The following is a 22,734-nucleotide window of genomic DNA, read 5'->3' as shown; positions in this document are numbered from 1 at the left end:
TGTTTATCCACTGCTTTTAGGGAAAGGCCAGTGCTGAAAGTAAAATAGTGTGAAAGGCAGATATAACAGCATTCCACTCAGCCAGAGCACAAGGTACTTTTGACCTGGTTCTTTATTGCATATATTAATTTTAAAAAGAGGCATTGTACTTTACCATTTTTTCACAAACCAAAAATCAGTGAATTTCATCTTTGCTAAATTAAAAAAAAAAACAAACTTAATTTTTCAAAATTTTTAAATAGCTGCTGTTTCTGTTTGTTGCCGTATTTTTTTTTTTAATGTAAGGTATTTTTAAAGAGAAGTTTCTGTGGTCGTTGCTCAGCACCCAGAGTATTTGTGTGAGTTCTTAATCACAATTTGAGAAGTAGATTTTTTTCCCTCTCACAAACTGGGCAAGTAAGCACATCCTGGATTAGTATTAAAATACTGTCAGGGCAAACATTGGTAGGAGGAGAAAAGCCTGAATGTGGTTTACCAAGAGTAATCTGAAATTTATTTGAACAGATGCAATATAGTCCCTGGAAACTTTCAAATCATCTAATGACTCCCACATCTGTCTTTCTCAAAATACTTGCCTACATCAACTAAGTATATTGAAACTACCCAACTCACCACCTGCTCAACTGACTGCTTTCACAAAGATTCACCTCAGGTTACTTACTATTCACTCCAGTTTTGTGAAGTAAAATTAATAAAACTAATCATCATAAATATGCTTTTTAAAGCAAATTAATCCATGCTTACCCTCACAAAATCTCCATATGGAGCTAAATCAGTGTTAGGATTTCCATCTTATTAGGAGAGAGAGCATATTTCAGTGGCTGGTCTTAGCAAGGCCACAAGCATTGAATGGGATGAGAACATCAATCCTGTGTCCATCTGTCCATCACTTCAGTTAATAATTCATTTTTAACATCTTCACCAAGTTGGAGATTTTACAGCTCCCCCTGTCAAGAAACACAACATTGTCAAGAGCAAGATTTCTCTAAAAAACCCAAACAAATCCATTTTGCAGGTTCAGACAGTTAAATGGGCTCCAAGCAAATACATGGTATGCAAAGATATTAAAAGAAATTATATTTTTTCATTGTATTATGTGGTTGTTAGTCAAAGACAAGATGATATCTCCCTCCTTCCTGAATCCCTACTTTCATAAAGGATAATAGCCCAAGGGAAGAAAATACTCTCTTCTCTACAGCTTTCTAATAATAGCTGGTGTTATTACAGAAGGTTAGTGCACAGAGACCACAAAATCATTTCAAACAGGGCTGGTTTAATCCATGTTCTGTAAAGTTAGGACACTTCCAATGATCTGGCATTTGCTACTTAATTCTATTTTTTTTTCATTCCTGTAGGACAAAACTTTGTTCCATCCGGTAAGCAGCAGCTGCATAGATTGCAACCCAGCTGAGAAGAAGATTTTCATGAACAGATGTGATCCTTTATCTGAAACTCAACAGTGGATTTTTGAACATATTAATATGACTGTTTTAGAAAAATTTAACAGCAAGGCCAGTTCCTAGAAGGAAAAAAAAAATAAAAAATTGACCACACATATTTATGTACAGACTGCAGACTACATTTTCGCCAGCATCTGGGTCAAAGGAGTCAGGAATTAAATTTCCTAGATCCAGGAAATCTGTTCTGAGGATTAAGAAAATGCCACAGCAAGAGCCAGCAGGCTGTCCTTGTGGATATACAGTATCTGGAGAATTTGGCCAAGAGCCTCACCGGATGCTGCTGAGAACTTCAGGCTGAAAATTCCCTTGCTGGTCAAGGGAAAAACTTTGTTTAAAAACTGTTTAAAAGTACTCCAAGTTAATAAAGTAAAACAAAACTCTAGAGTTTCTCAGGTCAAATCCTGCTGTAGTGAGTAGCTCAGAACAGATGCTATGATTTGGGATGGGTTTATGGTGTGCATGACGCCTACACGAACCTGAAGAAATCCCAGGTTTTAGAATTAAACATGCTGGTAGAAGAATAATGATATTCCAGCACTCCCTAGACAAGATATATGCTCTGTTGACATTCTCTTAATAAAAGGTTGGGTTAAGCAGGTTTAACCCTCAGGACTGCTGCAATTAATTTTAAATACCTCCCTTTTACATTCCATTCATTACCAAAATAGGAATGGTCGAAATCTTAGGGTCTAGAATTACACTGTAGTGAAGCATGAAATGAACTGTATGGTTTTTCCCTCACATTTTCCCCCTTCAGGAAAAATAAAGTAAAGCAATCAAATTTCTATATATAATATATTTAGCAATTGTGATTCAAATCCCATTCTCACACAAGGTGAGATTTTTTTTAGTGAAAAATAGAACAGCAGCAGCTGCAGCATAATGGAAGGCTTGTGGTCTATCTGTGTTTTTTAAAGATAGAATCTTTACCAACATATAAATTAAATTGAAAATAGGCTGGGGAAAAAAATCAGGAGGAGAGTGGGAAATAATTGCATACTGCATGCTGAACTAGGTTAGTGAAATTAATACTGGTATGCTGCCATCACCTAAAAGCATGTTGGCTCCCTGCAGTACAGCTTAAAAGATCTTACCACAGAGGAGTGGAGAGAAAAATTGACAGGAAATCAGTTGGGTGGTTTCAGAGTTTTTGAAATCTTTGATGGAAATCATGTGGACTTTCCACAGTGAGTAAGTGAATGGTATTGTAGATGTCATGAGGGAGGAAACAAGAAGTGCAAGCAAGTCACACATTAAAATATTTTGGTATTTTAGGCACAGGCACCATTCAGGGTAACAGACTTCCATCACACTGATGGGTCCCTCAGACCTATCAAGCTGTTGGAGAGAGAGGCCTCTAAAACATTTTAGGAAGGGTGTCTATGGTTCTTCTCAGTTCATACTGATGTGTGGAATGTGACTGATAACTTTGAGACTGTTCAAGGTAAGAGTGAGTATAAATTTATCTCAATTAAATATGTGGCTTTTGCTTGAAAGATGAATTTACAGATGAAAGCACCATAAATGCAGATAGATCACGTCCTCTGTGCTGTAACTCCTTTCAGGTTCCAAAAATAACATTTGTAATTAAGTTGCTTGTTTTGATTGCTGATGAGGTGGCTGACTAACCAAAATACTGATGTGCAATCTACCCTGTTTTAAGGGAGTGCAGTGACTGTGTTTTGTTTATTTCTCCTTAAGCAGTGTTTATGCACAAAGAGTATTGATTGCATCCAGAGGATGGTTCTAGTACCAGTGTGTTATTTTATGGCAGCATCTTGTAGTTGCAGGTCATATGAAAGTTTTAGGAGGGGAATGAGGTCCTGTAGCATTCAGGATGTATGCACTTGGGAAATTGTGACATTTCCAATATATTAAGAAATTGCTGCAAGTTATTGAAGAGATCTTTCAAATAATTTAAAGGGATGTGTTCACAGAGTTGTCATTTTATGATTTTAAAATAAGTGAGCTTGTTTAGGTATTGTTTAAATTTAATTTGAAGATATGGTGTGCTCAGGAACAGAAGAATCAAGTTTCTGGTATGAGGATACTTCAGTTTTGTTTGGCTGTCAGTACACAGAACCAGCCTAGTCTCTGCAAACTCTCAGCTTTCCCAGGTGCGGTGCTCGCAGCATCATTTATTTGCAGCCTTATCATGAGGAAAAAGGGTTTGGGAAAAGAAGAAAATGGCTGCCTCAAATACAAATGCAGCCCTCAAGCTGCTGATTGTAACTGGCCCCAAACTGTCAGTCCTGGAAGCAACACTCTATGCCAAAAATAGAGAGGCAAAGGAGGATTGCTAAACCAGAGCAGATTGGTAGGGTTATATCTATCATTCAGTGTCTGACTGCATCTCAGTGGTCTGATTTTGAGATGTCTGATGGGAAATAAGCTGCTATTAGGGCAGAGAAAATCTATGCCTTTTACAGCCCTTGTTGAGTCATATTGCACAGCACCTTACACTGACAAAGGAAGCCTTCCACTTACTTGTAGCTGATCACAAATTGTAAACTCTAGCAGTCTTTGTAAGAAAGCAATCCATATGACTGCTAGTCAGTTGTAGAGAAAGAGAACAGTCCTTTCACAGGACTCCTTCAAGAAAAGTTTTATTAATAATAAATTATCATCACTACCTTTCACTTCAAGTCTGTCCTGGGTGTTCACCAAAGGTTTCCACTGATCACAATATTTCATTATTGATTTACCATTCAGAATTTCTTTAATTCTTCCTGCAACCATATCTTTTCCAGCCTGTAAACTTATGAGCAATTTGGTAGGTTGGAGAGATGTATCTTCCTCTGATATTTCTCCAGGAGCATTTAACTCTGACACATTTTTTCAAAAGACTATAAAATTTCTTCACAGATTTCTTTTTCTAATACCAGGTAGTTCTGAACATATTTTAAATGTAGTGCACAGGTGGAATTAAGTAATGTGGGCTCATCATTTCAGTGGAGATATCCTGATTTCTCTAACTAATGACTTGCTTCAGTTTTTTTTCAATTTATTATTTAATGGCTTTAATCAAGACGTGAAAAGAAGATCTTTGTATCCTTAAGAGTTCGTCAGCATCTACCCTAAATGTTTTCCATTTAAGGTTAACTGGCCTTTTCTTTTGTGGCCAACAAACTACTATAACTGGAGAGAGCAACTGGAAAAACTGAAATAAACTCCAAGTGCAACTAAAACTCTAAAATAGCATATCTTTTCCTGCATATATTCCAGAATCTAAGCTAAACAGAGGCCTTGGGGGACAGGGCTCAAAGGAGAGAGGAGGAGCTGGGAAGCAAAGCCTTTCATGTGTGGGAGAGTAGCCTTGTTGCAGAGACATGACAAGATTTCATTTTCATTGGCCACAGTCTTATTTCAGAAAAAAAGAGATTGCTTTAGAACAAATGTTTCTGCAGCTATATGGATATTTTAATTATATCATGCATTATTCCTGAGTGTGATCCATTTGTGAATGAATGGTCTCTAGCTGATCAACTAAGTCTGCCTCATGATAAAGATAGACTAAGCTTGAAAGGAGGCTGACAAGCACTTAACAACCTTTGATTACTGGCAATTTACCAGGCATCAATGTCTTCTCCAGTGATCTTAGTGAAATCTTAAGCCACACAGAAGAAACATGTATAAATAGCTTGACCAAATTGATTAGATAGGTGGCACTTCTGCAGGAGTGGATGTTACCTTTGTTTAAAAAAAAAGTCATAATCACAATTCTTTTGCATTTTTACTGATAACTTCTGCAAGGGACTGAGTGAGGGAGAGTCTTTTAGCCTATGTGGATGGATTGGAGATGGAGCATTTTAGGAAGGCAGTACTGGCATGCTTTCGGTGTGACTGACACCAGGGGTACATCTATGTGCTATTTAAAGAGCATCTGTAAGCTGATAACCCAGTACATTTCAAGTGAACACAGCATGTATGTTAAGAAACAGGAGTGTGTTAATGGTTTAATTTTTCTTTTTTAATTCAACAAGGTTGTTAGGGAAATAATTTCAAAGCCCTTGAAAAGAACAGAAGGTGTTCAGGAGTAACATTTTTATAGCTAGTACTAGTATTATAATGTTCATTTATTCCTTTTTTTAACCCCCTTCCCAAATATGTTCCATATTCTCTTTTAAAAAGTACAGGGATTCAAGATGCTTTTACATAACATTTTTAGGATCTTGCCCTTTTTGAAAGTTTTGAAAAGCCTTTTAAAAATTATGAAATGTAAACCAAAAGGTAACATAAAAACCCAAAGAAAAATACCTATTATGTCTAGTGTACCAAGAGACTTTGCTAAGTGTTTGCTAAGATAGTATCTTTTGACTGGAAAATCTTAGATAAATAATTAATAGAGTTATTAAATCTTTAATGTGTAGTACTTTCTATTTAAGATTTTTAATTTTAAAAATGTAGTGAATTTGTGTGGTTAGTTGCTGACAGTTTTTTTTTAACCACATATAATACACAAATCTGTTCTTACATCTCCTGAAATATTTTTCTCCTCTTTCCTTCTTACAATTCTGAATGCACTGTATTTAAGAAAATCAGATCATATAAAAAAATCTCTAAAAAGTAAGAAACATATGTAAAAACAAATAATGAGAAAGTTTAGCTAGAGAAATTCAGAGAAATGCATCACATTTCCAAAGCTTCAGCAGCATTCAGAAAACACATTTGCTCTGTGAAGTGATTTTCTGTTCTTTCAATGTATCATTAATATCAGTGGTACTACTCCTAGGACAGGACTTCTGAAACTGGTGTTACTGTTTGGACAACGTGGTGCCACAGGAGAAAAAATCTAGGAAAAGCTTCTGAAAAAATTGCATTCAAACATTGCAATCTGGTATGCCTTAAGATTTTCCTTGTTTCTAAGGTTTCTGTTATCTTAGTATTTTTTTCTTTTTTACAGGACCTGGCAGTGCAGTAGGTCCTTCAGTGGGCCTTAAAAAAACAATGCAAACAACAGGAGAGCAAAGAGGACATGGGTTAAAACAATAATAATTTGTGGTTACCTAAAGGTGTATTTACCACACCACTGTCCAGTAGGTAAATTATACACAAAGAGAAATTTGTTTTGTGTTTTGTTCAGCCACTTTGGTTGGTGCTTCAGAGAATAGGTGAATGAGAAGGAGCCTTGCAAAGTGGGACAGCAGACAAGCTTATACTCAGTAAAAGATGTAGGAAAACTCAGAATGATCCATTTCAGAGAAGCAGATGATATATAGATATAGATATATAGATATATAGATATAATGGACAGTGTACAGAATGTGAGGGAAGCTGTGATGATGCAAGTCTGGTGAGTAGTACTATCTTAAAGATACTAAGACAGAGGAAAGGAAAACTTGGTCCTCATTAACTTTAGTCCTCATTAATCTTAGCAGGATCCCTAACACTGTGAAAGTAGTAGTTGATTTAATTAAGTTAATCTTTGATCTCCCCACTAAATGACTCAACCTGGAAGGAACCACAGTCCAAGCAAATTTCTTCTGATGACTCTGGAGCATCTAATCAGCAAAAGATAGCACTAGGCACAGTTTAGTCAAAAACCTCAACTGGCACCAGAACTAAAACAATATTATTGACCCAAAAGATCTGTAGGCCTCTGGCATCCCTCTGTGAAAAAAAAGATTTCACTTGCCTAAAGAAGTGATTGATGGTAATGATCATAGATTAAGAAGATCAAGAATTGTGAGCTTTCAAGGAGGTGAAAGGCCAAATGGTGAGATTAGGAGATGGCAGTTTAATTGAGAGAGGAAGGAGGAAATAAGTGGTAAAAGGGAAAAATTAGGAATCAGATTTAATTCTGTATATGAAGGAAATGTGACCTACAAGGGTCAGCCACTGATAGTTTTGGATACCTCTTCATAGTGGGGCTTGCATTTTTATTTCCATCACAAGTATTTGGGAACTGAGAGGCAATCAAGCCCTTTTGCAAGGACCTAAATTTAGAATAAGAACTGCCTAGTGTGAAATGTATTGATTTTGAAATAACATGATCACAACAGAGAAAAGCTTTGATGGACCCTGAGTTTGTTCTGAGTTTTCCACTAAAGGTATGTGTGTGTGTTCCTGAGGCTGCTTTTTAGATAGTATGTAGAAGCAGAACGTTATACCACTTTTTTACCTCAGTTTAATATTTGTCTCTATCTCAGGCTTTTTTGAAAGAAGAAAAGTGTTTAACTAAATTTTCCTAGGAAATGTCAACTTGGATCAGCGTGAAGTAGCTCTGCCTACTCCCTTTATGGATCAAGATAACAAGTGTTTCTCTTCAGATGTCACATACAGCTCTTAAAGAACATTGGGGCTCTGCCTTCATGGCTCCTTGTAGCATTCACTTCTTTTGTGTATTTCAGTTATTTCATGGATTTTTTTTTTTTTTTTCTGTTTTGTGTTTCTTCCCTTCTGCTGACTCGCTATCTGCCAGAATCCTGGTCTTCTTTCTTCCTGCCTTTCTGGTCTGTGCCAAAGGTGTTTCTGCTGTTGCAGATCCCTTCCTCAAGATAAGAGTGACTAAAGCTGTTTTGATCTTGACTTGGCAGACCCTCAAGCCCTTCTGCCTCAGGTAACCTGGCTTGTTCTAGCAGAGGGATGGGAAGGAGAAAGGCACCTGAGAAAGGCAGGACAGAAGTTTTGTCATCATGGGCCAGTCTCACTGCAGATTTTGTCCGTGGAAGAGTTATAGCTCATAGACAAACATCTTTGAGGGAAAAGAAATTACATTGGTCATCTACTTTCTCATCCATTTTTAAAATTGAGTGCTGCCCAGAGTGGAGAGTATGTAATAGCATGAAGCATTTTCTTCAGTGGATATACTTTATACAAACATTTAGAAGCAGCTGAACTTCTTGACTTCAAGTTTTTAACCTTTGATTATCCCTATTGAGCTAATTTGGATACAAGAAACTGAGTAGAATTATTTTTAAAAGTGGGGTTTTTTTATAAGCTGACAAGGGGTTATAACAACTTTTACTGAAGGCATTATTCCAAATCTGAAGTGGATGTGTAATCTGTGATGAGTGCATTATACAGGTTAACCTCTAGTCAAGCTGCAGAGAGTCAGAGGGGCTTTATTTACAAAAAGAGAGAGATTGTCCAATGTGCAGAAGCCCTTTGCTTACAGATGTACAGGGCTCTAGTTTATTCCCCAGCATGTCAGGAAAATCAATATCTATAATGATTCCCATTATCAAAGCAACAATTGCAGAGATGGCAGTAAAACATCACCCTGTTCTTACTACTAGAAGAGAATCCTTTCACTGGTTTCCTGTATATCTTTATGCACCACCACAGCTTATTTGCAATACGAACATATGGATTAAAGTTATACCCTGTCCTTTCATTAAACAAGTTCCTAGGAAACCTGTGTACCAGTGTAAAGGCTGTACAAATGCACTGTCCAAAGCATTGTCAGCCAAGGAATGGTAATTTCATACAAAAGAAAAATAAGACCTCCTAAACGAACATGATCTGGCCATGTGCACTCACGGCCCAGAAAGCCAATCCTGTCCTAGGCTGCACCAAAAGCAGCGTGGCCAGCAGGATGAGGGAGGGGATTCTGCCCCTCTGCTCTGCTCTGCTCTGATGAGACCCCACCTGCATCCAGCCCTGGGGCCCCAGGAAGGACATGTATCTGTTGGAGCAAATGCAGAGCAGGGTCACCAAGTTTGTTAGAGGGATGGAACACCTCTCCTGTGAGGAAAGGCTGAGAGAATTGGGATTGTCCAGCCTGGAAAAGAGAGGACTAAATTCTTTACTGTGAGGATGGTGAGGTACTGGAATTGGTTGCCCAGAGCAGTTGTGGATGCCCCATCCCTGGAAGTGTTGAAGGCCAGGTTGAATGGGGCTTCAGACAAACTGGTCTAATGGAAGGTGTCCCTGCCCACAGCAGGGGAGTTGGAATGAGATGATTTTTGAGGTTTCTTCCAACCTAAACCACTGTATGATTCTATGATGCTAAAGTTTGCTTTCCTTTATTACTGTCATATCAGCCTCCAAATTGCAGCTACTGCTCTACATCAAAACATATCACAGTAATCTAAAAGGATAGTGATGCATCAGGCCTCTGCTGTTAGTTTTTCATACAAATCTGCAGCATGGCTGTATAAACCTTTTCTCTGGAGTTGGAGATTGTTCTGCACAGTTGTTGTCCTGAAAAGGGATACATTCCTTCGAACTTTGACCTGACAGCAGTTTTTCACCTCAAACTCTGCTGGCTGATATTGCCCACAGCTCTCCAGGTAATGTGGTTCATTGCACATCTCTCAACACCTCACAGCAGTCCAGTCCAGTCCACACACACACACACACGGTTAACAAGTGCTAGGTAGCAAAATAGAAATATGTGGTCCCTTCTGAGCCTCTGAGATGCTTCTGCTTATAAACTAGTCTTTCTGATGGTCAGAGTGTTTTCCAGGCATCTCTGTGAATAAACATGCTTTTCTGCAGGTATCCTGCAAAATATCCATTTCTCTCACTTTTCTGAGAGTCTGGAATTACAGCCTTCACTTGCTGTTAAACAACATTCAGGATAAAACATTTCCTGGCAATTCAACTATTATAAACTATATATAAAGGGCCAAGAAGAACTGGAAACAGCTTTGTTTGACCCCTGTCCAATGTCCCAGTAGGCAAGACAGACAGAAATGAGCTGGGCTGATATGCAGCTATAGTAGAGATCAATCAAAAGGACAAAGGAGTTGTCTAATTTTCTGTGAAACAAGGTCAAAATGTTTGGTTATTGTGATTTAGGAAATATAGCTCTCTAAAAAATGGGGGAAATATTTTCAGATGTGTGCATTTGAAGTATTATACAATAGACTACAATTACTAATATATACATTATCATAAGTAAAATGAAAACATACACTTCTGTGCTGACTAATCTGAGATAGTTGTCTTAGATGTTATTAAACAACAGCTGTAAAAACTGACCAACTTCTTATGCATTAAAATAATGTTTTCAGGACATGCTTAAAAGATTTACAGACAGCACATACATGCCTGTAAATTTCTGGACTGTAATTAAGAAGCTGAACTATGGAATAAAAATTGTACATCTGTCCTATTTTATATTTGGATGTATTACGTTGCAGGATACAAAGTAAGAGATTGCTGAACAGCAGTTTCAAAAAATTACCATGATCTAAATGAATAAATACCTCTCAGAAGCTACAGCATAAGTTTTTCAGTTTGCTGTACATCTGCTGCTGCTAAAATAACCTGCTGTGTGGGGTGGGTGAAGAACCGGACTAGTCCAACCAGCTGCGGGGCTGCCCAGGGTCATATTTGTGCTTCCATTCCCACACCTCCAGCCATGCCAACTGTGTAATATCAACAGAAAGAGAAAACAGAGTCATCTCCTTTAACAAAGAGCACTGTTAGCTCTAGGAAAACTGTAAATCATGTCTTGAATGGCCACCTAAATAATAGAAATAAACAACTGGGGACAAAATGGTTGTATACACATAATAGTCCTCAAGTGACAAGTAAGGAAACATTGAAAAAGTTTGTGAGGACTTGATTCCAGTAAAAAATCATGTAAGTCAAGATTTATTTGTCCCACTTCCACATCAAAAATAACCCACCAACAAAGCAACAACAAAAAAAAGCCCTAGAAATTCCCAGCACCACTAGTCCTTGTACCTACAACTGATAAGACATAAAATGCATCATCTTCATAAAGAGGATTAACTGCAAAAGCTTGAGTCATATAGAAGAACAGTATTAGCCAATCATCTTCAAAGACTAAGGAAAAAAGAGTTGATTATTAGATATTATTTATCTTTAAAGGAATTGTCTTCTTTTTTTTTTTATTTGGTGTCTCTTTAAGTCCTATAACTTAATTTTATGCATACCCATACACTTCAGTTCTTCAGTGCTGTACATCTATCCTAAAATCTTCTAATTGAAAATCATCTATTAAATCCATCCCTGATATCTACTGCATATGGCAGAGTTGTGGTAAGATTTAAGTGAACACAGTCTAATTTTTGTTTCTGAGGTAGCAATTAAGGTGAACATTGCTTCCAAAAACCTCTGAACATCAAAACTAGCAAAACTAAGAGAACTATAAGCATTCATTGAAAATATGACTCCTTCTTGTCTAGGGACCTTAAAGGATACTGTAGTTAGATGCAAACTGAAGACAGCCCAATCAGGGGGAAAAGTTGTGATTTTCTACCTAACCTTTCCACTTAAACTGTTTGGGATTAATTTCTTACAGGCAGTTCTGTTAAACAAAACTTGGTAAATATCTTCCCACTGAAATGGTGATTATTACAACAAAACAAATTGTAAGTCAGGGGCCTTTAACAAATAGCAAAAACTTCTACCAAGTTCCTAAAGCGACTGGAGTCATTAACATTACAGTCATGACCCTTGGCAAGAGAGCAACTAGGAACAAAGAAGAATTATTACTAAAAGAACAATAAAGTGGTTTAGATACATCAAGATCAATCAGGCATTAGTTTTAATATAGCCTAAAGTTAAAAGCTGTAAAATAACAGAGAATTTTCCCATTTGCATCATTTAAAGTTCACAGCCCAAGGAAAATGCCGCGTATAAAGAAACCAGAGAGCCTTCTGTGAATTGTGTGTCAATTATCTAATTACCTTTGATAATATCAGGTGCAAACCTTCAAGGAAAAAGCTTTAAAGAGCTCTTGCAGGTACCGGGGTATTAGGAGAGTAATAAGACTTGTTGCAGGGAGAAGAGAAAGGAGGAGAAACTGCATCTTGCTTTGAAATTAATGTCCTGTCCCTGGCTGCAAGAATGTGAGAGACAAGAGTTGCACAACAGTTACTGGAGCATGTTATCAACTCTAAATACAGCTTCTCAGCTTGGGAAGAGAGACAGGGAGACTGGTTTCTACTTTGACTCTTACTTCCAGGCTGAGATGCTGTCATGTATTCCTGCTAGTCAAGAAGGAAAGAATCCAAGTCTGGCTCCTACCTCCTGCCTCCCTCCTTCTTCTGCAATGTCTGTGGATGGGGAAGAGTGAGATACTGCTTTGAGATCCTGCTGCCTGGGCAGCTCCTTGCAGAGGTAGCAGAGCTTCTCTGACAGAGGAAGTCAGCAACAAGATCTCAGCCTACAGACATAGCTCCACCTTAGGGCTTGCATAGGGCAGCTGCCCTTGAACTCCATCACAAAAGGCCTGTGCACCACCAGCTTGGTCAATAGCTCTGAACATTAGCTGCTCGGTGGTGGTGTTTGCATCCATGCTTCTCTGCCTGGTAATTCCCTGCACCAGCTGGAGGAGTGTTGCCTGTCTGCAACTGAGATAATCTTCAACTAACCTAAAGACTGGACAACATGCTGCCCCAGCCAGGTGGGAAGGAGATGTGCCTGCACTCCTGGTCAGCACCAGTATCTCTGATTTTTGAAAGAAAATTGTAGTGACTTCTTCAGCTGGAAGCCTTGGTGAGTAGATGCAGAAGAGGGTGTCTGGTGGCATGTTTGTATTTGGATGATTGCTCTTCTGCCTAAGTGATTTACAAGTGATATTCACCACTGTTTTAATTAAACATGCCTTCTGATTTAGAATTGGTAAGCCTCTACTTCAAGGAAACGCCAGGGTAAACTTTTATTTTGGCAGGAGGAAGCAAAACTAGTAAGTAGGATAGGGTCTCCTAACAGACAGAGAAGTGGGAAGAGTTCAGAAAGTGCAGCTAGGGGACACTAACCTCGGTAGTAGCGTCTTCAAACTAATCCCTTTGCCACAGAGGTTGGCTCTGTAGCTACTGCCTGAACTAGAGGAGATGTGCACTTTGTTTGGATTACTTGGTTATTGTCATCTCCTCAGTGTTTCCCAGAACTCCAGTGGAGAGCAGGAAACCAGTCATCGTTGGCTTCCTCCTGATGTGCCTCCTTAGGCTATCCCATATGCTTCAGGTGACCCAGGAGGGTCCATGCAGGCACCACCAGCACAGGAGACTGCAATCAGGAGCAGGAACTGCCAGCTCCTCATCAATCCCACATTGCAACAGACCATGTCAAAGATTTATATAAAGCTGTTACAAGTACATGTTTGGGGTTGGGGTTTTTTTAGCTGTTACACTTGGGGTCTTGTTTGTACCTCCTTCTTAGTGACCAGCTGAGCCTTCTCCATGTTCATTACAAGAAACCTGCATTTGTGGCTCTTTAAGAAGGTTTGACCCCTGACTCCTCAAGGACTGGGACACACAACTGACATGAGACCACACCAAGCAAAAATAAGGTCAGTGATTAAACTTCTTGATGTTGCCAAGTCAAGTGTCAGTATCAGAAGGGAGTTCATGAAGTCATTTGCAGTTATAGACCTGAGAGCAAGAACTGTCTATTTACTTTTTTCTGAGGTTGCAGCTTGTGGGAGGGGAAGGTGGGGAAGCACAGCTTTTCTGTTAAGAAATGCGTATGTTGGTTTAGGAGCTGCCACATCCTAATTTCTAGTAAATGAAAAGCAACAACAATAAATATCATGTTCTGTATGTTAGATACTTTTAGTATATGGAATATTGCTGAATTTCTGTTCCATGTGAAAAAAAAAAAACCTATTCTCTTGAATTAGATCGTCACCTGACCTATTACTAAGATAATCTTCAGCTAGCTTACACCTAAAGACTGGAACTGTGGTGATTCTTAGAACAGTTTTGTGAATGCATATGTGATGAAATTAAGGGAAGTCTAGTCATGATTAAGGTTTCCAGTTCCCCTGAGAGCTTCCATCAAACAAAATTATTTCCCTTCTAAAGCATATGTTTGAAGAAGGGGAACTAAATATTTTTCTATTATTTGCCTGCTGGAATATTCTTTACTTGGTGTCCGAGCACAGTGGTGACATATACAAATAGTGCAGCTCATCTTTTAAAAAAACATTATTATATCAGTAATAAAGAAAACAGTTTGCATTTCAGATGAAGGTACAACAGTTTATATTTACAAAATCACAAAATATTTACTCTGCCCAGAAGAGCAGTGATTTGCAGACCATTTAACAGCAGTTTGTGTATGCATTTAAAGATTACATTTTTTAAATGAAGTTTTTTATTTGTGTGCTAAGTAGTTTTCTGTAAGTAAAAGGATCTTTGGATTTATATTCTGTAAAAAGCAGTAGTGATTGAGATCTGAGTTTTTATAGCATGTGGCATGCAAGGTGTGTTTAGCTTCTTGTGGATATTTTTTAGATTTTTTTTTTTAACTAGATCATAGTCTTTATTTGCTTTTCTGGGGAAAACCATCATAAGCCCATAAGTGTTCTACTTTTAAGCAATGTACAAAACCTAACCTCTTTGTTAGTTTTGTGACCTTACACCATTTGCTAACATTCACCAAAGAAGAACATTTTCACTCAGAAGGGATCTCGGTCCCTTTCTTTTCTCTGGTTTTCTTGAAAAAACCCAAAGTAACAACACCAAAAAACCCAAACATGTCATCTCATCAGTTGACCAGAGGGGAAAAAAAGAATCAAAAAATACCTCCACAGGGCACCTATTTTTCCAAAGATTATGGAGAAGTGAGGGGAGATGTGAGCAAGGAGCAAAGACAGGCTAGGAAGATCCCAGTCAGTGCATAGCCCTGGGACAGACTCTTGGTCCTTCTGTGCCCTGTGAGCTGAGTGAACTGGCACGAGGGAATTTTGTGCTGCTGTCATTAGAGTGCATCTGTGTGGTAGTTACCACACATCTGGTCACAAAACTGGATTGCAGGCCTCTGTCTAAGCTTTACTGAGTGACACCTGTGTGCAAGGGTCAAATATGAGCTTACTTGCATGGAGATGTTCCCATCTGCTAAGCCCCAGTGAAAGTTCTGTGGCTCTGCAATGCTGGGTGGTTTGTGACTCTTGACTGTGAACAGCAGCTGCTCATGTGGAGGGGGCAAGAAGTCTGCTAGAGCTTACTGAAATATGGTGTACAAGGAGAATGCCTATTAGCGCTTGGCTTCTCTCCAGAAAGATGGAGCTGCTATAACTCCTCTTATAGGGTGTACCACCACTCACTATTTTGAAGCAGGTGTTCTCGGGCCACAGTGACCCTAAGTGGACCTTTTACATGACAAAATTCACAAAGAATTAATTTTCTTTATAAATGCCATAGCTACCTATCTGTAGCAAAATACGCCATATCAGATAACCTAGGCAGCATCTGTATATCCTCACCTAATTGCTCTGTTACTTGTGGCAATGATGCCTCAGAAGAAATCCCCCAACCCTTTTGATTAGAGCTGGGGCTCTGGCTCCCACTGCCATGGCAACAGAAGTGCTGCCTACTAAAAAAGCTGAGTCCCAGAAAAGGTCACCAGAGTTCTTTAGAAACTGGGAAACCCTTTATCCTCAAAGAAAGAGAAAGAGGCACAAGTCTGAAGCTGAAAAGACAAAATAGTTTGCCAATGGTGAGCATACAAAACTTCCAGTTTATCTCATAAAGCATATTTTTAATGTGTTTTAATTGCCTTTATGGCTATTTAAGCACTCTGCATAGTTTTAGGAGGGAATTGGAGGGTAAAAGGGCTGTTGTTACACAGCAAGGTTGTGAAGATTGTGGCTTTCTTCAGTTGTCATATTTGTCATATTCAGTTGTCAACCTGTAAAAACTGGATCTGACAACAGCTACGTTGGGAAGAAAAGCATTTTTTTGTCCCCAGGAAAAGGTGTATTAAAGCTGCTGCTGTTAATACAGGGAAGAAGGTGAATGCACAGCAGCAAAGGCAGCCTGGCTCACTGACCCAAAACATTGTGCTGGCCAAGGAACAAAAGCCTGACTCCAGTCACCTTTCCTTTACCTCCCCTAAAGCAGCCATGCCAAGTCACATCACTGGGTAGCAAAATGAAGCAAAAAAAAGATGCCACCACCACACCCCTCCCCAAATTCTCTTTATTTAAAGGGGATAAGCTAAAAGGTGCTGGATGGGAAATGTATTGAGGATTCAGACACATCCTCAGTACTGCAACCTTGTCTACTCCCAGTGCATGCTAAGCAAGGAGGCCATTCTGAATGCAGGAAACCTTTTTCCTTCAAATTAAAACACTTTAAGATGCCTACAAATGCTTAGTGTGACAGTTGCATTACTAAGATGTAAAGGGTCTAAAAAATAAGCATAAAAGCATAGTTGGTACAAGAATAGATAAGAATAAAGCCTTCTAAACACATTAATGTGTTGAAATACTCAACAGTTTTTAACCTTTGCTTAATTCTTTGCCTTTCTACCTGTCTTTCAGCTTTTCATGTCTATGCAGGTTATTCTTGTAACCTTGACATTTTCCAGGGTCTGTAAAAGTCTGCTGCTAACAGTTCTGGTTATGTTTTTCTTCAGCAAACAGTTAATTCCAATGAATGGGTATTGCTGTTTTAATTACGGAAAAGTCAATATACTTTTGCAGCTTTGGGCAGCATGACAGACACAGGACAAGCCTTAGTACCTTGGTTATCAAATTACTTAGGCATATGTATAACTTTATGATAACAAGGTCATTGTAAAATGGCTATCACATAATTCCTGAGGAAAGTGAAAGGCAGATGAGGTCATGTGTGAAAACTCTATGTGTACTAGATAGCTTTTTTTTTTTCCTTCTCTTCCCTGTCTTCCAGGAGGCTTGCATAGCATTCTTATTCTCAATTTTTTTTTTTTTTGTAATTGTTTCCCATAGCTCATGATTAGTTGCATCAGCTAACCAGAAAGCTGCTGATGGGGTAAAACCATGATACTCAAAATCTCAAAATCTGGTGATATCTTGAGGCAGCAATAGCACAATATGCATTTTTGGTGTGCAAGGGGCTTCAACACATGCTTTGAATAGCTCGGAAGCAAACAGCAGGATGAGATGTGGCTTCATGGCGCCAATGAAGGTGAAGGAATTAAAAAAAGCAGTAATACGTGGCTGCATCCTGGATTCCATCAGGAAGTTGGATTTCAGGTTGACAAATGTCCCACAGCGCCCAGGGAGAGCATACACAGCAGCGGGTGTGGTGCAGGAGTGCCGGGCTGGCCTGTGGCAATGCAAATACTGGAGCAGCAGCCGCTGCAATCAGTGAAGCCACCTCACCCTGTTTGGCACGCTGATAGAGCTGGGCTACAGCATCACTGCGAAGGCAAACAAAGCTATCCGAGGTTAGACCCAGCCCAAACCGCCAGGTCAGGCAGAGTGCAGGCAATAGCTGCATGTAAGGTAGGCTTACTTCACGCAGTTTGATCGGAAATAATAATGGAATATGAAATGTCAGAAACCCAATGTCTGCAAAACGCAAACATTTTAGATTAACGTTTTGGGTATTGCTAACTTGAGAAATGTGGCCCATCATTTTTGATTGGACTGAGATTTTCCATAAGATATCTACAAGTTTCTGCCACTTATCAGTGGAATTGGTGTCAGGTAAAGAAAGAGAATGAGTTGCCTGTTAAGAAATGTGTAGTGCAAATATTTATGCACACAAATGCCAAGTGCAGAGTGGAGGCAAGTTGGACAAAAACTGCATCGTGAATCAGCTGCTTCTAAGGATGACACACCCTTAAGTTATAAAGTTAAGGGTAGATGTTCACAAGCTCCTTAAACACAATAAGTAACTTGAAAGAGAAAAGGCTAACTCTGCTGTAAAGGATCCATTCTCCAAGCACAGTGTTTACAAGTAAGCAGCACAAAGAAACCGATTTTTTAAAAATCTTTAAACTCTAAAGAGTAAATCTTTATAGCAGTGCAAGGGAGTCATGCCCACAAATCTCATTATTCTGAAAGCTGCTTAGAAACTTTAGCCCTTAGAGTCAACATACCACAATCCATTCAGAAGTATGCTTTCAAAGTTACAAATGCTTCTAACAATAAGCTAATAAAAAAAAAAAGGGGAAGAAAAAATATTATTTGAAAGGAATTTATAAGGAAATAATTGGGGAATTGGGGGAGGGGATGTTATAAGTAAAGAAGGAGGTAATTGAAATTAATTGAGAGGAGTATAGTAGGAAGTGGATGTGGTTAAGGTATTCACAAGATTAGTTAAAGAAAAGCCTGGTAAAACTGGAAGTAAGAAGCCAAATCCTGGGACAAATGAATATAATTTCTTTGATGTATTTTGAGCTGCATACTCAGCATTTAGTGCGTGGACCTGAAGAATGACTGGGCAAAAATAGTGATGAAAGCTTATTAAAATTCTACCCTAAAAAGCAGTATGCCGAATTTGGTGCACAAAAGTTTCTTATACTCTCAGAGATTAAATACCTAGTCAATGGTCCTGAACAGCTGCAGGTATTTCAGCCTCAGAAGTCTTACAGAATTAAGAAATATAACAGTAATAAAAGCTGGGACTTGCTATGCAAGCTGATTTATTGAAAACAAAAATTGTCACATGATTCATTACTGCATTTAGAGATGGATTGTGAGCTTGAAACTCATTTTCAAATGTCTTCACAACAAAGCAGGATGATATGAATGCTAAAATTGGGGTGGATGAGGGCAATTTGAGGTGATGAGTAAGGCTCTGGCATGCAAATGATATGGATTCTAATTAGTGCAGATACACCTTTTGAAATTCCTGCGGGTGTTTTGTATCTATAGAAAGTATATTGAAATACTGGATAAGTAGGTTGCTTGTGCACATGTGTGCCTGCCTGAGGTCTCAATTTCTTCCAGGATTAAGAGACTGCAAATGCATGCCCCATCCTGTAGGTGCTCTAAATAAACAGCCTGGCATGGTCTGTGCTAGGCACTGTACCGAGCAAAATGATGACAGAGAAAGATAAAGAAAGAGCTGAACCAGTTCAGCATAATAGTAGCCAAACTTTGTACTCCTTGCTTAGCCTAGGGCTCCTAGGATCCTTTTGCATTTTGCATACTGAAATTTCAAAACCAGAAGGCAAGGTAATCTCTGTCCTGATGTTAAGCAGAACCATTTCTAAGATGACTCCTATTTCATATGCCTTGCTTCAGAAAGCCAGTGCCATGTTCAGAGCACTGTCAGCATTAAAGAAGAATAGATGAGCACTGAAAATTTCATGCTCTTAAAAATAAACATTGTCAGCAGGATACATAAAATAATGTATTGAATTTGAAACACAACATCACAGGAGAGTGAAGAAAACCAGATGCATCCGTTGAGGATTTCTGGACAGATCAATTTACATAATGATATTCTTTATTTTAGAAGTTGGACAGGACAGCACTTCAGAAATGAGGTAACTAACAACGGACACCAGGCCTTTATTATGTCAAAAGAAAAAAGAACCTGTATTCTTTTTTTTTTTTAGCTTGGCTCAAAGCTTATCAGGATGCTCATCCCCAGAACCCCTGAGCTTAGATTTAGTGGAAAGTTGGATGTGTTCAGACAACTATGTGAAGATTTGTTAGCTTGATTTTTGCTGCTTCTTTAGAGCTCTGGTTTTGGTGCACAATACAAGGATTGTTGTAATGAAGGCACGTACTGTTATGCAGAGCTGAGGAACGTCAAAGTCCTAAACTTAGGCAGGGTGCAGGTATTTGTTGAGGACTTTGACTGTCAGAAGCTCTTAAACCATGACATCCATTTGCTGAATGGTTCTGCCTGTTGTTTGCATTTTATACCAGGTCTCAGGTTTCATCAGTGACAGACTGGTATCACCCCAAGTGCTGGAGGCTTGTTTGGTAACTGTGAGAAGCTCCTCCTATACCTGCAAATAGCAGGGAGAAGGCTGTGACACCAGTTTTAGAAAGGTCTGGCTTTATCTTAGTCTGTGAAACAAGTGTAAATGCTGATGCTATTGCTGGTCCTTTCCATGCACCATGGTGAAAGACTTGTCTTCCTACTGGCGATTATTGTCGATAATTGAATGGAGAGAATCATTTAACTGTACCTAGATAATTGACCAGGAAACTGGAATCCTGGTATCAGGAGCCTAATGAGGAATTCATAACATAAATATATTATATTATATTATATATATTTCCTTTTTGTTGTTGTTGTTTTGGGTCTTTGTTTGTTTCGAGGGAGAGGAAAGAATTGTAGACTAACAAAAGCGCAGTGAAAGGAAGAACCAGGTGAAAGCTTTGAATGGTCAGAGAGGACTCTATTATGATATGAAGTAATTTCTAGCATTCAAGGCATACAGGGAACTGTTTTAATTTTTCAACAATATGCAAGTTGTGCAGGCACTCATAAAAACTTAAAAGCTCTTTTTAAAATAATAGCATACATTTTATATGTACTATATGTTCTTATTCTCTCGGAGAGTGCAAGTTATTTATCATTCTTGTCTAAGCTAATAGTGCATCTCTGTCTGCATTGCAAAGTTTAATTAACTTCTGTAGGTGTTACAAGGAAAATTACACCTCACTGACTCTAAAATCCACATTCTTGAATGTAGGGCATTTTTAAATTAACATTACTGATACACTTTATGAATAACAAGTTCATGTTTTTCTGCTTCATACAGGGCCATAGTATTCCAAGTTTGGACCCTGTGGAATCCACACAAATAGCACACCTTTTCACTCATCAAGATGCTATCATGAAGACTATAGCTAACTCTAACAATTGTTAACTTTTGCTCTGCTACTTAAGGCTGATGAGTTTGAGAGGCTGGTCACAAAAAAGATCATTAAAATTTAGCCTAGTGAGCATTGTACATGATGGGCAATTACAAGATTAGAGAGCATTTTTGGGTCTTCATCTTGCTGCCACCACTGAAGCACAGTTTGAACTGAGTGACGAAGCACAAGAAGAGGTAAATTTCCAAAGCAAAAGGACAAAGATGCTATAATCTCTCAATAATGGTAACTGTCCCACATCATCAAGCTTATATTGGTATCTTACTTACTGCATAGCATCAGGAAGCTTATCACAGTTAAAAACACCAGTACAAATCTAGTTCATCCTTCTACCCTGAATTGAGCTGCATGACCAAAATTCAGGCAGAGCCACATATGCTTAAAGGATTCTTAAATACAGCCAGAAATTTGGGCCATGACAAAAAAGATGTGAGTCCTCCTCGGATGAAGTCCAGTATCATAGTAGGGGACCTTGGTGGAAGAGAAATGTGAATTGTGAGGGCTGACACTAAGCTGGAGTGGTTTTAATATTATATCACCAGCTAGTGTGCATTTTTCACCTGTCAAAATGGCAATATTTTTTTACCTATCTGTGTATTCAGGCTAAGACATTAAATGCAAGATAGCAGGACTTGGCACTTTCACTGCATTGGCTATGGATTGCAATATACCTATTGTACTTTTGTTGCAGGTGCACTCACCCTGCATCTCAAATCTGCCTTCCTCCTTCTAATATGAGCTAAAACATAAGATGACTTCTCATACACATGTGCTAAATATGTCAATGACCCACAGCTGCACATGTGGAGGGCAGGTAAATCTTAAGCAAAACTCACAACTGATACTGATTTGACTGTTTTTCTACTGACGTTAAAAAACATAAAGAAGCTTTGCTGTATGGATTTTTTAGTGTGTTAGTAATGAGCATTTATGAATAGCATTTCCTGCTTTAGTAATCAACTTACATAGGAAAGGAAAATGAGTATGTGAAAAATCTGCATCTTATTTACATTTTTAATATTACATAATTCTGAAGGTACCAGTAGAAGCATTTAAATGAAGGTCTTGACAACAGTCCTGTACAAAATGCAGTGAAAATCCTTTTGGTGTTTAACTAAAGGAGATTGCAAGGACATAAATTGAGCAGTGGAGGGTGTAGTTATAAAACATACCCCACCCACTGTAGAAATGCCTGGGCTGTTCTTTGCCTGTGTTTTAAAGTTCATATTAATACATCTCCAATAACAGGTTGTTCTTGTTCTGCAGGTAATAAGTTGTCTTGTCATGTAGTACTTTACCATCAGGTATAAGAAAAAGTCCACTGGCTCTTTGCACAGCTGAATGCATGTTTACACAGCATTGATTCCAAAAGTCACAATATTCAAATGTGATACTGCTTGAGACAGCCAGCACCTTGCATAATTGGATATAAATTTTGCATTGCTAACTAATAGTCTGTTTTAGTGCTGTGATTCTGTGCTTTGCTATCATGATACACAGAACATGGACACAGTGTGTCCTTAGTTCAGTAAGTGCTCTGGGTTATCTTTCAGCAGCCACCAATTGCATATCCACTGCTCCACAGTGTTGACTTTTCTTGATTTAAGCACCTCCCAGAGCTGTTATATGTATTTGCAAGCTGTTTATGTAATTCTAGTAATGACCATGGCAGACTGCAGGCTGCAGATTAAAGCACAAAACTACAATTTAGTTCCCTAACTTTTGCTGATCTCAAGTAGGCTTTTAGGTGGAATTTTTATTGTGTTTTTTTAGATCTTTCATCTTTTCTGATCT

General features: G+C 38.6%; 1 protein-coding gene across 2 annotated transcripts in view; it reads left to right on the top strand.

Annotated features, from left to right (window-relative positions):
- The window catches only part of GALNTL6 (polypeptide N-acetylgalactosaminyltransferase like 6), a 436,241-nt gene extending 425,611 nt beyond the window's left edge, over positions 1 to 10,630 (top strand). For both annotated transcript variants that reach the window (XM_021552775.3, XM_021552857.3), the window contains one exon: positions 1,356 to 10,630. In XM_021552775.3, the coding sequence (XP_021408450.2) occupies positions 1,356 to 1,523 (168 nt within the window). In that variant the 3' untranslated portion in view covers positions 1,524 to 10,630. The remainder of the gene's footprint in view (positions 1 to 1,355) is intronic.
- Positions 10,631 to 22,734: the final 12,104 nt, after the last annotated feature.

Source organism: Lonchura striata, chromosome 4 (genome assembly GCF_046129695.1).
Source record: "Lonchura striata isolate bLonStr1 chromosome 4, bLonStr1.mat, whole genome shotgun sequence".
Classification (NCBI taxonomy): domain Eukaryota; kingdom Metazoa; phylum Chordata; class Aves; order Passeriformes; family Estrildidae; genus Lonchura; species Lonchura striata.
The sequence above is the reverse complement of the archived record's forward strand: the minus strand, read 5'-3'. Positions and strand labels throughout refer to the sequence as shown.